General features: G+C 39.2%; 2 protein-coding genes across 6 annotated transcripts in view; one reads left to right on the top strand and one right to left on the bottom strand.

The window, feature by feature from the left end:
* On the top strand, positions 1 to 7,880 carry PFN2 (profilin 2). 3 transcript variants are annotated; one of them, XR_004032328.1, is made up of 3 exons: positions 1 to 2,168; positions 4,235 to 4,427; positions 6,186 to 6,203. XR_004032328.1 is itself a non-coding variant. In XM_004089653.3 (3 exons), the coding sequence occupies exons 1-3, from the start codon at positions 1,144 to 1,146 to the stop codon at positions 6,605 to 6,607; spliced, it is 1,209 nt and encodes a 402-aa protein (XP_004089701.2). In that variant the 5' UTR covers positions 1 to 1,143; the 3' UTR covers positions 6,608 to 7,880. The 3 variants fall into 3 exon arrangements, 2 of the variants coding, with proteins under 2 accessions (XP_004089701.2, XP_012366133.2); XM_004089653.3 differs by lacking the exon at positions 6,186 to 6,203 and adding an exon at positions 6,510 to 7,880 and having other exon boundaries at positions 1 to 2,061; XM_012510679.2 differs by having other exon boundaries at positions 1 to 2,061; positions 6,186 to 7,880.
* A 2,748-nt stretch (positions 7,881 to 10,628) lies between these two features.
* Positions 10,629 to 20,198, bottom strand: part of RNF13 (ring finger protein 13) — a 167,513-nt gene continuing 157,943 nt past the window's right edge. For all 3 annotated transcript variants that reach the window (XM_003256271.4, XM_030822710.1, XM_030822709.1), the window contains 2 exons: positions 12,634 to 12,714; positions 10,629 to 12,038 (listed from right to left, as the gene is read on the bottom strand). In XM_003256271.4, coding sequence (XP_003256319.1) covers positions 11,674 to 12,038; positions 12,634 to 12,714 — 446 coding nt within the window. In that variant the 3' untranslated portion in view covers positions 10,629 to 11,673. The remainder of the gene's footprint in view (positions 12,039 to 12,633; positions 12,715 to 20,198) is intronic.

The following is a 20,198-nucleotide window of genomic DNA, read 5'->3' as shown; positions in this document are numbered from 1 at the left end:
CTGTCATTACCTTTTTGTTTACTGTTTCAATTTACTGAATTATACATACAATGAAGAGCACAATAATAAATGTACATACAGCTTGATGAATTCTCACATAGTGAGCCTGTTACAAGTAATCTATTATTAACTTTTAAGATGATACAGTGCTATGATCGAAGGACTAAAATGATCAACATCACCATAAAAGGCAGAGTCATAAACAAGAACAATTAAGTGTAATTAAATCAGGTGGGAGGCACACTTACAAAAATGAAACAATTTTTGGCTCACATTTCACACAGGTATTCTGTATCTTTAGAACATGAGAAAATACATATTCTCAGTCTGATAGGTCTCTGACTTGGGGGTTCTTTTACTGTACTTTTTTTTTTCTCTCTAGTAGCTGAACATTTTAAAGCAATCAGCAGAAAAAATATAAAACTTCAGAACCCATTAGACTTTTAAAAGCAACGTTCTTGCCCTTTCCAGAGATACATTCCTTAATTCTCCTACAAATCATGACCTTACACGGTAACTTTAAGGGTGAACATCAACTTATCTACATTTTGGTGCTTTCTTTCCCTTAAGTGGCAGATGGTTTCTATTAACCTAAAATTGAAGTCATTGTTGGGGGACCCCTAATTCCATGTCTAGTCCTAGTGCCCAGAGGCTACCAAAGACGATACGAATTTCTCAGGCACTCTACCCACCGTTTACCTTGTTAATACAAATCTTTCCCAGACCTGGGTCCCGAAATTATTTTACCCTGCAGAGCAGTAGTGTTATGGTGTTCATTCAGTGAACTCTTCCCTAGTTTTTAATCTTTGTGATTTCTGCGTATACTTGAAGCCACCAGTAACTTTCCCAGTTACAAAGAAAGTGTAACACAGGTCGCTATTTGTTTTGTTCGGAATTTACGAGCAATTTAACCACACGTGATTAGCAACATTAAGGGGGCTCCTTCAGGCAAAGAATACACAGAATGAGAGGCCCGGTACCCAAATGAAGCAACGATGAAAGATCGGCGAAGCTCAGCAAGGTGCCTGAGCGCCACGGACGCCTGCTCTGATTTCAGGTTGCCGGCGCGCGCCCGCGGGTCTGCCTTTATGGACGAGGCGCAAGAGGGGTCCAGGAAAGAGGGTGCCCTTAAGAGACTCGGAGATGAGCGTGGGCAACCCTGCCACCAGCCGCCCCTGCCACCAGCCGTCCCCACCACAAAGAGGAGGAAACGCTCCACATCCCGTCACCAGGGCAACTCTGCAACCCGACACCGAGGCTCAAGATTCCGCATCCCGGGCAGCGGACACAGGAGGAAAGCACATCGCGGCGCGGCCCGGCCGCGGGGCTCCAAGGCGTCCTTGCCGCCGCTATTCCTGGGGTGCCGAGAGCGAGGCAGGGGCAACCCTCTCCGCCGGCCTGGGGCCGAAGCTCGGCCCTCCACCGCAACGCCACCGCGCCCAGCCGGCGCCTCCCGCACGTGGCGGCCGTGATTGTCCCGGGGCGGTATCCCTCCGCGCCCCCGCCTCAGTCTCCCCCCGCCCTTCCCGGGACCCTCCGTGCCCGGGCGCCGCGGAAGGATCGCACGCACGCGCGCGCGCACGCCCCGTCGTGTCCGCGGAAAACGGAGGGCGCTGCGGTAAGGAGCAGCCGCCGCCGCCGGCACAGCCGCTTCGCAGCCTCCTACCGCTGGTTTGTCAGCCCCGCGGCTGCGGGCGGCCGGGCGGCCGAGCGCGCTCTGAGGTTCGTCCCTCATCGCTGAACCCGCGTCCTCCCTCCGCAGCTCCTCGGGGAGGGGGGCGGTCGGTGCCTGCGCAGAGCCGCCTCCTCTCCGCCCCCGCCCCGCCTCCCCCCGCGCCGCCGCCGCCGCCGCCCGCTACCGCCGCCGCCGCCGCCGCCGCTGCGCCTGCTGCTCCTCGCCGTCCGCGCTGCAGTGCGAAGGGCTCGAAGATGGCCGGTTGGCAGAGCTACGTGGATAACCTGATGTGCGATGGCTGCTGCCAGGAGGCCGCCATTGTCGGCTACTGCGACGCCAAATACGTCTGGGCAGCCACGGCCGGGGGCGTCTTTCAGAGCATTACGGTGAGGACCAGTGGCGGCCGGTACCCTGGTCCCTGCGCCGGAGCGGGGTTGGCCGGCCGCGGGGGCGCCGCAGCGCGGGGCTGGAACACTGAGGGCCGAGCCCGCAGGTGTGCTAGGCAGCGGGCGCCGAGGATGCGGCTGCCGGGCGGGCGGGGAGGCCGAGGCCCGGGGACGCCCCCTCACCCGGGGCTGCTCTGACAGGCGGGGGGCGGCGGCCGGACTCCTCGCTGGCCCTGGCTGGGCGCCCCCGGCGTTCCCAGCGTCGGTCCAGGTGCCCGGGTTGGGGGAGGGGGCACGCACCGGCCAGGGCAAGGGGAGGGGTTCCTTTTTTCCTCCTAGTGCGGTTCCCCTAGGTTCTCTTGAAGCCCTGAGGTTTGCTATGCACGTTTTGGGGTGGAAGCGGGGGTCGGGGATCCGGGCTGGGGAGCGCGGGCCGCGGGTGGAGGTCCCCAGGCTCTCTGGTCTCTTCTTGCTTCGCGGACAGCGCGCCTCCGGCTGTGGGAGGCGGCGGCCCCGGCCCGGCCCCCGGGATTCTCGAAGCGACTTTGCGTAGGTTTGCCGATGTCCAGGCCTCTGGGGCTTGCGAGAGATGTACGCCGACCGCGTAGGTGGATTCGTGAATCTCGACTTCAGCTCTGGCTCTATAGGTTGTTTTTTTTTTTTTTTTTTTTTAATTCTCCAAGATGGCGAACTGCCATTGATTTCTCTCCTCATATGGAGATTCATCGATATACGGTTATCCCCAGTTACGCAACATAGCTCAAAAAAAGGGGTGCTTTTCGGGGGCTTTGAATTATCTGCGAAGACCAGGAGCACACTTCACTTCTCCAAGTCCCTCCCTCTTTAGTGGTGGCAGTAAAGGAACTAATGCAGTTTTATGCTTCACATTGCCTGATTTTCTTGAGACTTGATGGTTTTGAGTTGGTTGCAATATGTTTGGGGAATATTTGCCACTAAGCCTCCAGCTTATTTATTTTGCCTGTTTCTGCCCAAGGCTGTTTCTAAAATTATGATAATTGTATGATAATTGTAAATAAGAGACCATTCCCTTAATTTCTTAGCACCACGCTCCCTTCCCATTAAACACCAAAATTCAGGTCCCCTATTAAGGGTGCTAATTATTCTTTTACCACTTAACATGGTTTAAAGTCTAAGTTTAGAACTCAGTCCTTGATAGTAGTACTTTAAGGTCTCGTATGCCCGCAGTGGACTGCAATTCTTGTAGGGAATTGGCATCTGGTCATCAACTTTTTTCCTGCAGTCCTCCTGTCTTTGTGTGTGAGTTCCCGCTGTCTGACTAGGAAGATTGCGGGAGTGTGCTTGGAAATGGCTGGGGCCTGCTATGACTCTGCAGTTCTGATGGGGGCGACGCCTTCCTTCTTATTCATGGAATGTTAGAATGCACGTTTTCTCCTTTCCGGTTCTGGTGGCTACCTCAGTTTCTTTCCCAATCTCCCTCCATTTTTTCTGTTTTACTGTTGCCTACCGCAGTGCTGTAGACAGAATCCACTTTGCGTTTGCCCAGAAAGAAAACTGATTACTGAGATGGGAGGGGAAGGGAAGTTGTAAAGAAACAGGAGTCGTGGCTAAAAAAATAGGAGGGAAATATGAACTCGGAAAAGCACTGATGTCCAGAGATTGAAGTCCATATCATCAGGTTTATTTCTAGTTATTCTAAGCAGAGAAGTGAATAAATCAAAGAACAGGCTTTATTCTGGGAGACTTTGAAGCAACTTTAAATTTGATGAAACATGATTTACTGTAATGGGACTGAATATCATAGACCAGCTGTGTTCAAAGAGTTGATAGCTGAAGTTTTACCATTACGTGAACACTTTCAGGCACCAGCTGACTTAATACAGTTTATAAATAACTCTTTAAGTTTGCACTTTGTCTAGTGTCAACTATCAACTCTTTAGAGTTTCTTTGTATAGACTGGTCTTGGTTAAGAGACGACACCGTTAACTGAAGTCAAATCAACTGATGTAAAAGATGTGATTATATAGGATTAAGTAATTATTTAGAAAAGACTGAATCTTGGTTTATTAGTGAAATATGGCTGTCTGGCAGTGGTAGTATAAGCCTAGCACACAGCCTTTCCTGTTACATCAAGCCCTAAAAGGAATTAACTACAACTTAATGTTTTTTTTTTTTTCTTTTTGGTGGGGGGCAGCCAATAGAAATAGATATGATTGTAGGAAAAGACCGGGAAGGTTTCTTTACCAACGGTTTGACTCTTGGCGCGAAGAAATGCTCAGTGATCAGAGATAGTCTATACGTCGATGGTGACTGCACAATGGACATCCGGACAAAGAGTCAAGGTGGGGAGCCAACATACAATGTGGCTGTCGGCAGAGCTGGTAGAGGTAAGGAAGGCATTCTTTTGGTTAAAGTTGCATGCACATTACAACTTATTAAGCAGTTTCTTTTAACATTTTGAAAAAAAGTTAGTCCATAATGGCTATTAAGGTGGTTTTTGTGAACTGCCCAGCACTATGGAAAAGCACTGCTTTAGTTTTACCTACTCTACAGCATCTACAACCTGGCCTCTTAAATCCTGATTTTGTTCTAAGATAGAATATTCGTATCAACTCACTTTCAGCTTTATTAAACTTAAAAGTCTCTTAAACTGCTTGACATGTCAAATAATCATCCTGTGGTGTTTCTGATTGTTAAATTGTTCAAATCACTTGGTTATTTTAGTCCCTTTCAGTGTGTGTTTGATCTTTGGATCTCTTTTCTTGCTTGTATTCTAACCATTTCACTACTCAGCATAAAGAAGGAAAAATTAACATCAGTTCATTTTTCAGTTAGGAACTTTGCTGGGGAAAAGATAATTGGATGAGGATTCTGGAGTAAGTTGTCCATTCACTGAAATATTTTCAAAGATTGTGTCTGAGACTTAGATTTGAAAAGTAGGAAATTACATTTAGTTTGTATACTTGGTCCAAAAATTCAGGTGTCTCCAGACTGTTGTCAGCATTATAGAAACTCCTAATTGTGCTAAAGAAGTCTCCCTACTTTTTCAAAATAAACTTTTGAAATTGAGGTTTATTATAATATCTCATTGATATACAAATACATTTTAATGTGTTAATGCATACGAATATTTTGTAAATAGAGAGTACTTCTGTAGCCTCACATAGCTGACTTGGCACATCTAATTTTAATAACAGCTCTACCATGTGAGGGGACTTGAAGCTGCCGTGAGTTATAATTAATGCTATGGCTCTACCAGTTCCCTGTGATTATCCCAAAAGTTACTTGTATTCTGGTGTGAGTTGATGTTTATAAGTATTTATGAGAAAATTAGATGACTTTGAAATAGTGACAAATCTCTTTAAACCTTAGCTGCACTATACGCTAAAAAGAAGCGTCAGACACAAGACAAAAAACCAGAATATTTTATACGATACAGCACTACTGACATCTAGTGGTAGTGAATATAAAATTTGACATACACATATATTTTGGGTTATAGACCTTTGAATTGCATCATAGAAGAGCAATTAGAAATCGTAAACCTATTTTTTTAGACGCAATTAAAAACAAGGCTACTACGGTGAAGTTATCAGTAAGCAAACACCTTAAATAATTTAATTTGGCCTTTTCTGAATGATACTGAGTATGCTACTTAAAATTTGATCTTCATTTTCCTCTGGAAATAATAGATACATTTAGCCTCACTGGTAAAACTTAATAGTTTAAACTTATCAAGCATGTTAAAATTTGGGGAGAGTTTGTAAGTAACTCTCCAGGTTTATTAAGTTTATATTTTTGGGGCAAGTAATAACATGTACTTGACATCAGCCAGAATTTTTTTGCCCTAAAATAGAAGACAAATGATCACTTTTTTTTTTTTTTCTGTAGCTAGTGTAAAGATAGTTGTATAGAACTTTTGCTTGCATTGATTGGCTTCTAAGATGCAGTCAAGTTTACTATTTTCTGTTTAGTATATTACTAGTTTGAAAGTTCTTTTTGGAAACCTACTTGACTTCAGTGCTTGGCAGTTCATGGAAAACTAACTTAATGTTAACTTATTAATCGGGGTTCTGTCTGCTAAAACTTATGTGACTTTCTTGATTAACACTTCTTTTGAAACACTTTTCTTCTTTCTCTTTCAGTCTTGGTCTTTGTAATGGGAAAAGAAGGGGTCCATGGAGGCGGATTGAATAAGAAGGCATACTCAATGGCAAAATACTTGAGAGACTCTGGGTTCTAGCTGCTAGGCAGACTGTTAAGTATTAGGGGAAAATTGCTCTTAAACTTTCCTAGCTGTAAGCTTAAGTCTTAATTCTGGAAATTTTATTAGCAATGCAGGGTGATGGGATATGAACCTGTGTCTCCTTTGTATCCCTCTGTTGGTGGGGAAAGGTGTCTTTCTTTCTGCCCTCCCCCCCCACAAAATAATTCTGTTCACTTTTGTTTTGTTTCCTTGTGTACTCCAGCATTGGTTATAGTCATGGGAAAGGAAGGTGTCCACGGAGGCACACTTAACAAGAAAGCATATGAACTCGCTTTATACCTGAGGAGGTCTGATGTGTAAGCAGCCTCTCCCCATCTACCTAGCAACTGTCTTCATCAACAACCCTAATTATGGTCACAATGCTACCAAACTATAGATGGTAGCTAATTTTTCTTTACCTATTTTCTAATGTCATGATTCCTGTTTGCCCAATGGATCATTTGTATGTTAACCACTGTATGTAACCAACCCTTATCTGGCAACATAATTGCAGCACAATAATGATTTGCATGATACCTTGAAATTGGGGGGAGGGGGCATGCCAAGTTGGGCATCACTTTGTCTTAGCAATTAATGGGATATTGATTACTAAAATAAGTTAATATTAAGCAAGGTGCCGGTTGTACAATCTCTGATCAGTGTCTTTTCAGCACTTTGAGCATTTACTTGGCTCATTTAGTCTTCCTTTTGTAGCGCATGGTTGGGAGGAAAAAGTGCATGCATCTTTCCTTCACTCTTCTCTTTTTCCCGCCCTCCCCCCCCCCCCCGCCCCTTCGCACATAGGCATTTGGTTTGCTTCCATCTTTTTTTATGCAGTGCCTGTTTTTTTTAACCAATTAATATCCCTTTTGTTGATGAGCTATTGAGAGCTGCAGTAGTTTGCTTTTAGTATTGTTGTTGCACTTGAGTAGAGACAAACTTTTATTCATAGTGTCTACAGGACATATGAAGAGTGCAATGGCAAAACAAGAGCAAAAAGCACTTCCTCCCATGACCTTACAGTAACCATACTGATTGAATCCCCAGGGACATTCCATCATTGCAATAGCTCAGATTTTTCTTCCTTTTTCTTTGCACACCAGCTCTACTCTTTAGTAAAATTGTAAAAGGCTGCCATTATGGACATTAGGTATCCCAACATAACCATCTGGAGTGTGTCCAGTTTGTTCTTCATAGGACCAATTTTTATTTGCAGCTTGAGTTTTTATATGAAGTTGCATTGTTGTGGACTTGGCTGTCTTGTGATGAATTTTTTTCATATGTATTCTGTGCCATACTATTGTTAAAATGAACTGTTGCTATTGTGAGATGGATTTTAACTGACCTATTAAGGGTTTCTTTCGAATGGCACTACTTTAGGGACATTCTAGTATTTGCTTCTATTGTTTGGGCCTTGTGGATAATGTACAGATTTAAAAACAAATCTTGTTGCTGATTTGTCCATTTCTTTCCCTGCACTGTTACATCTGGGATACAGTCTAACTCATCTGATTTAATATGCATTTAAAAAAATGCCATAACTATTAAACACCTTGTTTACAGACAGATGAAATAAATTTATTCCAACCAAATACTCTAGGCTCCTGTTGTTTATATACATTATTTATATAAACTGTTAAAAGTTGATTTTTGACAATGGGAATACACAGAATAGGCCAAAGTCTGCTGCAAGCATAAAACTTTAACAATATTAGGTGATGGCCTACTTCAAGTAATATTACAGATAAAATTAGTGCCTGGGAATTTCTTTTTAATGGGCTTTGATCTGTTACTCATAGCTTTTAGTCATTTCAGGCTCATCTTCAGGCGTATGTGAGAAGCAACTGACTTATCTGCTAGAAAATAAGTATTTTCCTCTTCTTGCTGGTTTCTGGATGTGAAATCTAATAAACAGTAAAGGAAGTACCAAGAAGGGTTTCTGCACTATTGTGGATTTTTCTGTGTTGAAATGTCATATGACTTTAGATTTCGAGGCTGTGTTGGCAGGCTGAAGTCAGCCAGCTGGGGCCCTCCCACATAAGAGCAGAAGACATTCCTTAGGCAGCATATAAGATAATTGGGATGCTTTTACATTTTTTGGCTTTGTAGTGACATGTTGACCATGGCTATGTAATAGATTTAAATCCAGAGGCCATAAAATCCCTGATATGTATTGAAGTTTGGTACATATGTAAATTTAGGGCTATTTAGATAAATCATTATTACCAACAACTGTCAAGCAGACACTTAGAGCCAGGAGTGCTCAAAAGTTAGTGGGTCCCAGTAAAACTGGGGAGCTGGTTATGAGGCAGATTATGGACTCTGGGGTTCCACTCTGGAGATGGAGAGTCCATAAGCCCAGGAATCCCTTTTCAGAAACAATCACTGGGTCAGTCTGATTCATTTTAAGTGGTGTATATGCTACCTTTTGAGAAACAATGGGTTAGGGAATAGGAATTAACCTGTCTTAAAATATACTATGCATAATGAAAGTTTTTTTTGACTAGTCAGGCATTGGTTGTGAATATGGTTGTACATAGGGATGTACAAGTATGGGAGATAAAGGATTTGGGGCTATTTTGGTAGTTGGACATAACCCAGAAATTGTAAAGCTATAATAAAAACCTGGTATCAGTTTCTTGACCTGTTAAGGCCAAAAGATTGGGCAAATGAAAATTTGGTGGTCGAGTTGTGATGATTTGAGATTTTACAATAATACACATTCACACTTTACATGTAAAGAACTATTAGGGTAACCAATTACAGAAAGCAGTGACCAAAATTCTGAAACTCTTAATGAATTAATTTGTAAGTAGGTGAGGGGGCAGTGTGTATGTGTGTGTTCAGAGAGGAGGTTGGGGGTAGAAGGTGGTAAAGGGTGACTGTATCACTAAAATAGTATATCATGAAACTATTCATTGGCTGTCTACCCACAATTTCATTAGAAAAATACTTAGCGAAATATATACATGTGTACTTCGCTTTGTACTTAGTTCTAGGAATTTAGCATATGGAAATGAAGCTATACAAATTTGTATACCAGAATGTCCATCATGCTGCATTACTTATGACATGCAAACTTGGAAAATATCTACAAAGTTCAGTTTTTTAAGGGGTACGGTTTGAATAAATGATTTTAAGTCCATAGGACAAAATAGTCATTGAAGAATGACATGAGAATCCTTACCAATAAATGTTAATAATATGAGGATATAAACATGTCACATGACGGTGCACATACAGTGTTAATATACATGTATTTTACATTTGTGAAGGCAATATATTAAGATAAATTTATTCCTGGAGTGAAAGTTTCTAGGTGACTATATTTTGATTTCTAGTGTTTTAATGTTACTTTTGTATTCAAGAAAATTTTAAATTTGTTTTTTAAATAGAAATTAGATTTTAATTGCACCTACTGTCCTATTCAAAAAGCTATACCATGAAATTACAGAACATTTCAAGTGAACGTTAACAGAACCTAGTAACAGTCCTAGCCAGTGCTGCTAAATAAGACACTTCGTAGATTTTTTTTTTTTACAATTAAAGTAATAATTTGGAATTTAAAAAAAAAAATTTTTTCCATAAAAACTCCTAACATAAAGGAACTAGGTCCTTGTTCTAAACTTTGGATTAAAGACTGAGGGAATATAACATCTAATACATACTTACCCACTACTGTGACTTTTTATTTTTTTCCCTTTTCCTATTTTAAAATATTGTTTTAGAAAGTTTGTTGTTATTTAATAATTATTTTGAAGGCTATTACTTATTGCGCATTTATGTGCCACATACTGAGCTCAGTGTTTTGTCCTCACACCTTCACTTAGGTTAAATGAAAATTATGCAAATGACCAAGCAGGTTTAAAAAGGTTAGGCCCATGCAATTATGTCAAATTCCAAACTCTGCTTAACTACCGTGGTAATCTTTGATGTCCTGTTTCTCAGGCCTGTGGTTCTTTAATTTTTTATAAAAAAGGGGAAGAGGGATGAGGTATCAGATAGGTGATGTTGAATTCAACCGTTTATTTTCCAAAGTAGAAATGCCTATTTTTTTTCCTGATTATGAACATTATTTTTTAAAAGGCAATTTGGAAAGTGAAATTTTCCCTCCATATACCATAATTTACAACAGGGTACCAAAATGTACACTGTTTATTTTTGGAATAATTTTGGCAGCAGTGTAAAACTTTTTGGGATATTACCTAACTGCATGTGAATGGTCAGTTACCTTGTATAAAATCCTAAGGTGATGTGATTTCTCTGATCTCAATCATTGTTCCTGTATAGGATATATATAAATAAGGCTAATATGGTAAGTAATACTACAGTAAAACAGACATTTACTGGATCTTAAAGTGGAAAACATGTTTATTAACATTCAAACTCCCCTCATACAAGGCCATATAAAAATCCTTAGCATTTTGATTATACATTAGTCTACATTTTCTACATAGTTACAATGATGTATAATTTAGCTTTTCATAATACAGTGTTTCAATACATCATTAGTTCTGTTAAACATGAGTCACTTACTTTCAAATCCAATACTTGAACAGTTTCCTCTGTACATAGTTTAGCAGGGCTAATTAGCATAAGATGCTATTTATTAAGAGGTATATGATCTGAGTATTAACAGTTGCTGAAGTTTGGTATTTTTATGCAGCATTTTCTTTTTGCTTTGATAACACCACAGAACCCTTAAGGACACTGAAAATTAGTAAGTAAAGTTCAGAAACATTAGCTGCTGAATCAAATCTCTACATAACACTATAGTAATTAAAACGTTAAAAAACAGTGTTGAAATCTGCACTAGTATAGACTGCTCCTGTCAGGGTAAGACTGCTTTGGAACAGAAAGGGAAAAGACAGCTTTGAGTTTCTTTGTGCTGATAGGAGGAAAGGCTGAATTACCTTGTTGCCTCTCCCTAATGATTGGCAGGTCGGGTAAATGCCAGAACATATTCCAACTCAACAACTGTAGGTAACTTTATGGAGGTGGAGGCTGGGTTAGTTCATGCTAGGTGGCTGTAGCACTGACCTCATGTATAAAACGCAAAACACTTAAATACTGTGATCTAGGTCTTAATTGCAAGCTATACTGAGGTTGTTTTTTTTTTTTTTTTTTTTTTATGTTTTGGCTATACTTTCATTCCAAAAGAAGAGCTGAATTGATGCTTGAGTTACAGCACCAGTCTATTATTAGTGAATGAAGTATACTCTTGCAGATAAATACCAGATCAAAAGTCCTGTTTCAGTAATTTGATTAAACTGTAGAATACTAAAAAATAAGTTATTTCTACAGAAATCTTTGAAGGGAGCAAAAAATCAAATTACAGTATATACCTAAACATTTTAAAGGGAAATAAACCAATCATCATCTGAAAGTCAAACAGTATTTGCTATGTTGTAATCCCGTTCACCATTAGGCTGCAACTGGACCACGACATCATGTTCATTAATTTCATTTTCTGCATCACTACTGTCGGTATCTTCATTGTCGTCTTCCTCATAGTCTGAAGATTCTGTCATGTTCTGATGTGAGCGGGATTCCGATAAAGCCCCAAATGACTGGGCACTGACAGAAGCTAAAGGTCTAAGTAAAGGGGTGTGTTCTGTCACTTCATTTTCTTCTTGACTACTATCTGTGTCAGAGTCTGAATCGCCTTGAGAAGGAACAACTTTTTGCTTGCACACTGGACAGGTTTTTTTGGTTTTAGTTAGCCAAGGGTCTACACACTTGCAGTGATAAGCTGTTGAAGCAAAATATACATCTTTAGTTAGTATGCTGCGGTTGATACTTTTATATTTAATCTCTTGCCATATTTATTCAGTGTTCTGTATGTATCACGTAGGGACGGGAAGAAAGTTTATAAATTTTTATTTTTTTTTTTTTTTGAGATGGAGTCTTGCTCTGTCACCCAGGCTGGAGTGCAGTGGCACGATCTCGGCTCACTGTAACATCTGCCTCCCGGGTTCACGCCATTCTCCTGCCTCAGCCTCCCTAGTAGCTGAGATTACAGGCGCCTGCCACCACGCCCAGCTAATTTTTTATATTTTTAGTAGAGACGGGGTTTCACTGTGTTAGCCAGGATGGTCTCGATCTCCTGACCTCATGATCTGCCTGCCTTGGCCTCCCAAAGGGATTACAGGCGTGAGCCACCATGCCCGGCCTGAAAGTTTGTAAATTTTTATAAATACACCTCCATCCCTGAATGAGACCACTAATTAGTACAGGGCCTGGCTTATGGTGTGCTAATAACTATTTTCCGTCTCTTCCCTTGGAATATGGAACCTAAATATAAATTAACTATATGAAAATTCAAAGCAGTATGTAATTACTCATACCATGGGAACAGGGAAGGATTCTGAGTTTGTCTCCATCTTCATACTCATCCAAACAAATGGCACATACATCATACTCATCTCCTGAAAACAGAAAATATGAGGAGAACTGGTTTTTTCACCTTCCAAACTTTTCAAATTAGTCCTCAGTTATTGCCTTTTGATGTATTTATCTTTGAATGATGCCTTTTGCATCGGACTCAAGGATCTGCTTATCTAAGTCCTAGGACCTGAAGTTTCAATTTAAGTAATTAACATTTTACCTAAACTAGTTAAAAATTGATGAGAAATTTGTTTACCTTGATTATCTTTGCAAAATACTTTAATAAGACTCATAATTACATCAGTGTTTTACCTAACCAAATGCTAGTTTTGAAATATTTAATGCCAGAGAACAAAATTTCACTACTAAAATGTTCAAACTCTGAGTCATTTTTTAAATAAAAATGGAAACATGAGAATATACTCAAATGTTTAACTATATTAGCAAATAAAAACAGATTCAAAATGAGTCACACTGGGCTTCAAATCTCCAACATTTACCAGGCTCTGTGGCGCTTGGCAAGTTGCTTAGCCTTTGCCATCCAGTTCTTTAACAGTAAAAAGATTAACTTACCTTGCAGGTTATAAGGATGAAATGAGCAAAGGGCCAGACACATAGGTATTCAATAAAGGGTATACTATTAATATTGCCACTTTAATTGTCTTACTGTGGAATTTATCAGTTTTATAATCATAGAAATTTATTAATTCATAGCTATTTTTGGAGTTCCAGTGTAGTTTTCTAAGTTTTTAAAGGAACTAGCAGTTTTTTTTTTTTGTTTTTTGTTTTGGAGACGGAGTCTCGCACTTTTGGCCCAGGCTGGAGTGCAGTGGCGTGATCATGGTTCACAGGAACTAGCAGTTTTTTAAATACAGCAGCTTTTTCAATTAACAGTGGCTTAGACACCACTGTGAGTGCTTGAAAGCACTTTTGTGAGTTTTTTTCCACTACATGAATATGTAGATAAAAACTTACATAAAACGTATCAGAAATAAAGCCATTATCTGGATGGATAGTCTGGATGAACATGACACATAAAAAAGGTGCTGATAGTTCATCTGAAACAATCCCTTTAATGTCCTAGTCATTTAAAATGCACATTCAGGAGGAGCCAGAAATAGAAAGCTTTAATGAAAATTACTAATTTTTGTCCATTACCTTGAATTTGGTTACTATAGTATCTAAATTACATTCTGTAACAAATGCATGTGTACATATGTTAGAATCTTGTGTGTGGAATTCGGTGAGACTTACTAGACTCAACTATTAGAAGACTAAAGGACCTCTGATATATCTGTAATTATTGTTTTTAATTATAATTACATAGATCTATTTACATGGACTTTGAGGACAGATAGTTATGCAATTCAATCATGACTGATTTCTCATACAAATCAAACTTTTGAGTCACATCACCTTGTGAAAACGCCTACTAAAAACAAAACAGTTAATGTAGCTGAACAGGAACTGACTGTGGCTCAAAGCTGTGCCAAGGCTCTAAGGCTCATTTTATTGAGGTAGGGAGATCAGCCTGTATTATCCATGTGAGCTCAATGTGGTCACAAGGGTTTTGAAAAGTGGAAGAAGGAAGCAGGAAAATTCAGTCAGGGGGCGATGTGGCTACAGATGAATGGTCAGGGAGATGCAACTACTGGCTTCGAAGATAGGGGGAAGAAGGGTCACAAGTCAAGGAATGTGAGTGCCCTCCAGAAGCTAGAAAAGGTAAGGAAATGGATTCTTCCCTCGAACCTCCAGAAAGGAACACAGTCCTGCTGACACCTTCGTTTTGGCCCTGTGAGACCTGTGTCAAACTTCTAACCTATAGATAATATATTTTTGTTGTTTTAGGGCATTAAGCTTTTGGTGATTTGTTATCAAAGAAATAGGAAACTAATACAGATATATTTGTCTGGGTTATCTTTAAATGTATAGATTTGATTTGGAGTCACTGAGCTTCTTATCAATCCTTTGAATTGTTCCAAGTAGTAGATTTATATTAATATCCCATATTTTATTGCCATAGCACTTAGTTTGAAGATGACAGGTCAAGATTCCAAGGTACAGTTTGTGATCATGGACCAAACTGGAGCTTAGTGCTCTGTAGAAAATTAATTTTATGGCCTTGCACTTGTGATGAAATGGTAAAGCACATATTAGAATGCCTGGGGTTCCCATCCTGGTCCTTTCATTAACTATGTAACCTTCTGTAAAACACTTATCTTTATGTTTGTTTTCTCAAATGCAAAACACAAACATTAACATAATTATGTATTAGGGTTGTGAAGATTAAAAGAGAATGCAAGTAGAGTAATTTACATGGTGTTTCGCACGTACAATACCTCTTAACCAATTTTTACCTAGTAAAACTAGCCGATAGGCATACTTACTTATCACATGGTAGAAGACTGTGGCTAGGAGGCTATTCTCTAACCAACCTTATGCTTTTGTCCCACCAGATGATCAGCTGCATGCTTACAAAAGGCTAGTGGCAGTGGTCATTGAACCTGTTTGTTTTACTTAGGGTAATTATGTAATTTAGTTAAATATTCAGCAGTCCATAAACTGTGAGTGTAAAAGACTTCTGGTTTTATTTGAAAGCTAGGTTGAATGCATTAGAAATACTTAAAAAAAAAAAACCTAGTTGCTCCCCTCAACCCATCCCCACCCAAAAAGTGGTTAAAATGGGTATGGGACAAATGTAGAAAGCAAGGATGAAAGCAGAATCCAGTTTTTCCCCCACTAAAATATTGAAACTAAAAATGGTAGAAAATGCTTCATGTACCATGGCAATTTGGAAATCCAGCCAGTGGATTCATACTCAAAAGGCTGTGGTCCAACATCAATTGTTCAGTGGACTTATAATTACATTTACAATAGAAATTAAAGGCATTTATCTATTTTTATGATTTATAAGATTTTAAACATAGGCCGGGCGCGGTGGCTCATGCTTGTAATCCCAGCACTTTGGGAGGCGGAGGCGGGCGGATCATGAGGTCAGGAGATCGAGACCACAGTGAAACCCCGTCTGTACTAAAAATACAAAAAAAAATTAGCCGGGCGTGGTGGCGGGCCCCTGTAGTCCCAGCTACTCGGAGAGGCTGAGGCAGGAGAATGGCGTGAACCCGGGAGGCGCAGCTTGCAGTGAGCCGAGATCGCGCCACTGCACTCCAGCCTGGGTGACAGCGAGACTCCGTCTCAAAAAAAAAAAAGAAAGATTTTAAACATTACCTACTGGCTCTGGTAGTATAAGATAAAAGGGCTATAACAAGTGCTTAATAAGTGTTAGTTTTGTTACTATTAGCACCATGAGTTTGGTTCTAAACTGGGGATGATTTTGCTCCCAAAGGACATTTGGTGATATCTGGAAACATTTTTGGTTTTCATAACAGAGTTGCGGCTGGCATCTTGTGGACCAGGGATGGTGCTAAACATCCTATAATGTACTGAACAGCCCCCTAAACCAAAGTACCCCATCTAAATGTCAGTAGTGCTGAGGGTGAGAAACCCTCATAGAAACCCCTGCAGGCTAACAAAGCTAGTGGATAAGATGTCAGAAGTTGTGGAAGAAATCAGATTCATATCTGTTATATGAAACAACAGGACACACTTTTGTCCGGAATGTTTTTGGCACTGTTGTAAAGTTTCAGAAAAATTTCATGAAGGTACTTTTAAAGTAAATCTCATCAATCGGGGAACGTTAAAACATGTAGCTGGACAGAACTTAGATTGTCTCCTCTTCAAACTTGTTCATCCATGATTTTTCCCCATTTCAAGCCCAAAACTTTGGCTCATCAGATACAGAAAAGCATTGGCCCTTCATAACAAGATTCACACAAAGACCTAGGCAGCCAAGGCAGTGGCATGAACTGAATATCAGGCCTAGGCCTATCTTTGATGCCTCTTTTCCTTAGAGCCTTCATACAATCTGTCGCCAGATCTTGGAACCTTTTATCTACAAAACATGTCCTGAATCTTTCACCTTCTCTCCATCACCTTGATTACTCTGGTCTAATCTAGATTATGCTAAGAGCCTCCTCTCTGGTCTCCCATCTATTCCTGCCCCATGTAGTTTTTAGCACCTAGAGTGATCTTTTAAAAATGAAATATCACATCATGACATTCTAATTTAAATGGCTTCCCTGAGAATAAAATTTGACCTCCTTATTATGGCCTTCATATAGCTATATATGATCTGATCCCCCTACCCCCCCATCCTGTTTCATCTCATACCAATCCACCCTTCATTTATGCTTCATCCTTGTGGCCTTCTTTCAGTCTTTGAATAAATATGAAAGTAAGTTAGTTGGGGACCTGAATTTGGCCAGGCTGTAACAAAAACATTTGGACATAAAATTAAATTTAGAAAGAGGAATTACCATTTCTAAACAAGGCTTAAAACTGAGCTAGTTAAAATAGTCACAGTGCAGACAAATTGATGTAGAAGTTAATTGTTCAATTCTATACCAAACTAGTCTGGGTATCAAGTAAACCAAGAATAGGTTTCCTCAAAGTAAAACATAAAAGAGATTGAAGATTCAGGGTTAAATACATATAGATTTCACTAGTTATACTGACTTTACATATGCATTATAAATAATCTGCCTAGGGATGATGCATCATTAGAGTCATGAGTTGCCACTTACTCGCTGCTTCTGTCAGTGAAGAAAACAATAGCAGCTTTTTTTCTTAGTATTGAATTCTTTTTAATTGCCCTGTAGTCCAAAAGTGTGTTTGGTATGAATAGCAGCTTTTTTTTCTAGCAAATAAGAAATAAATGAATCTTATTTTTTATTCTTCTTTTCCCTGTACCAGTTGCCAAGGAATCTCAACAAAATACAACAGGATAAAATATTCTAAAAAGCCAAATTTGCCTGAGAATTCTTTCTGATTATTTCCAAACCCTGGGCAAAGGAACTAATATTTATTATTAAGGTTAGATTAAAAGCTGTTAAAATGTAGTTATAAAAAAAGTCTTTAATAGCTAAAGTAAAAAATTATAAAAATTAACTGTTGCTCCATTTTTATGCAATCTACTAAAATGCTATGTTGCTTTTTTTTCAGTCTCTGAAATAAAAATCTTTCCCGTCCTGTACATATTATCTTCAAAAATCTCAATGATTAAGCCATAAAGGAAAAATGCCTGGTAACTTAAAATGTCAGATATGAAATCCACTTTTATCATTTATATTTCAGGGATCTGGCCGCTTTAACATACTAATGGGGCAAGGGAGACATCTCCCAGAGAGAGCTGCTTAATAGAGGGATGTTAAGTGAAAACATAAGGATTTTCCATCTGTTAGGAAACTGTGTGGTATCTAGTTCTTAGGGTTAGACTTGGAGAAATACAATAATTGAATGACACAGGAAATACAGGAAACCACATTTTGCTTGAAGAGCAATTTTTGAGGACAATAATGAGTAATGAAAAATGTGTGAGGATGCTGGCTGCTTCAGAAGCAAGAAAACAACTAAAAGGCTACTACTATATTATATGTGCTAGAAATGGGTAAGTTAATACTTAAATCGTTTAACTATTAATCAGCATGAACATTTCTGAAAGAACTTCAAAAGTGAAGATGAATAAGATAGGAAGATTTAAGATCCTGTCCCCAAAGTGTGGTAAATATGAAAGTTTATAGATACTATATTCAAGTTGTTTTTAAAAGTTTCTGTGAATTGTATTACAAGCTATGCCAATGGAAGATATTTCCAAATGCCAAATTCTTTTCGCTTCATTGGCAAGTATTTCCAAAACAGAAATACTTTTTAGCACAATGAAGCAGCTGATTACTGGAATAGTTTCTTTTTTCTTTTTTGTTTTTTTGCAGGTGAGTGGGTGAAGAGTAAGGGTAAGGGTGATAATACAAATGTTATAGAGTCCCCTAATATTTTCACTACATTCTAAGCCTATAGGAGTTCTCTTAAAGACTTCCATGGTACTATCACTAGTATGAAAAGTACCCACAGACGTGTTCTACACTTTCCTCTATGTTTTCAATTAGATGCAATAAGGAGAAAATTGCAACAACCAAAGGGTTTTTTTTTCTAACATCTATGTGTATACCTTGTCAAAACCACTAGAGCACACCAGAACATGGTATAACAAATAGACCTTTTACTTAAGATGTCAAATCTCATGATAACCAAAAAATTCTAAAACAAAAATACAACTAGCTCAAACTTACTGTTATTGAAATTTCAAGTGTAATGTTTTTATTTTCCAACTGCTTCATGATTTTGGCAGTCTTCTTTTTAATCATAAAATATGTTTAATGACTGAATTTTGATGACACTAATATTTTATGATTTTTATTTGAGATTCTTTTGCTTTTATAATAATAATTGCTACCACTTGTTGAGTTCTATGTGCCAAGCACTATTGTAGGCATTTTTCATAAACTGATTTAAATCCCTCCCACCACACACCTTGTGAAGTAGGTACTATTAGATACATTTACACATGAATGGGTGTTTGGCAAGGTTAAGAAACTTGCACAAGGTCACACAGCCAATAAATGGGGGATCCAGAATTCCAGCCCAGGTCTGTTGGGCTCTAAAGCCTTTGCACAGTCTTAGCTGTTATGTTGTATTATATTGCCTCCTAGGTTATGTATGTAGAATTTTTGGTCACATTTAAATATTCCCCTTTGATTCATAGTGTTAAGAAATATACTTAAGCAGCTACGTATTTACTAGGGATGAAAACGTTTCCAATTCATCAGCCAGAACACATTTTTCTTCAGATATTTAACACAAAGAAGGGATGAAGACTATTTTTTATTCCCATCTCCCATGGTTTCATATTTTTATAAACATTTCTAGAATGCTACACAGTAGCAGCTAATATTCTGCAACTTTAATTAAAGGTCAAACATTTCTTACATATTCTGATGATGAGATGATAGTGCCTGGGCTAAAACAATCAGATGATTCCACTGAGGGAAGGAGCATTGCATTAGCAACTCTTTGGGAGAAATGTGTTAGTGAATTATTTCATGAATGCAGTGAGAATAAAATGATTGTCTTAGAGGCCATAAATAAATCCATTTAAGTTAAAACCCAAGTCTAGGAATTGATATCCGCTTTGGCCAAATTTAACTTTGGGTAATCTAGCTTAAAAAATAAAATCCAACTTTTCCCTATAGTATTTTAAATAGTCATTCTATATTACTCTGTATTGATTCTAACTTGGTTGATATTATCTATGCAGATAAACTACAACTGTACTCAAAGCCTTTCTGAATAAAGATTTATCATCCTGAGGAGAAAAACCAAAGTTAATGGGAGTTTTGGAATGGTAAATATTGTGCCAGACCTCAAATACTTAAAAAGCATTTCCTAAGCTAGGCATAGTGGCTCATGCCTGTAATCCCAGCACTTTGTGAGGTTGAGGCAGGCGGATCAACTGAGGTCGGGAGTTCAAGAATAGCCTGATCGACTTAGATAAATTCTGTCTCTACTAAAAATACAAAATTAGCTGGGTGTGGTAACGCATGCCTGTAATCCCAGCTACTTGGGAGGCTGA

This window comes from Nomascus leucogenys, chromosome 11, assembly GCF_006542625.1.
Source record: "Nomascus leucogenys isolate Asia chromosome 11, Asia_NLE_v1, whole genome shotgun sequence".
Classification (NCBI taxonomy): Eukaryota; Metazoa; Chordata; class Mammalia; order Primates; family Hylobatidae; genus Nomascus; species Nomascus leucogenys.
Note: the sequence above shows the minus strand (reverse complement) of the source record. Positions and strands in the feature narration are given on the sequence as shown.

Bases quoted from the DNA above. Each gene is read 5' to 3' on its own strand.
- PFN2 (XM_004089653.3), top strand. From the start codon at position 1,144: ATGAGCGTGGGCAACCCTGCCACCAGCCGCCCCTGCCACCAGCCGTCC. The intron at 2,062-4,234 runs GTGAGGACCAGT...GGTGGGGGGCAG, and splicing joins GCGTCTTTCAGAGCATTACG to CCAATAGAAATAGATATGAT. The intron at 4,428-6,509 runs GTAAGGAAGGCA...TGTGTACTCCAG, and splicing joins TGTCGGCAGAGCTGGTAGAG to CATTGGTTATAGTCATGGGA.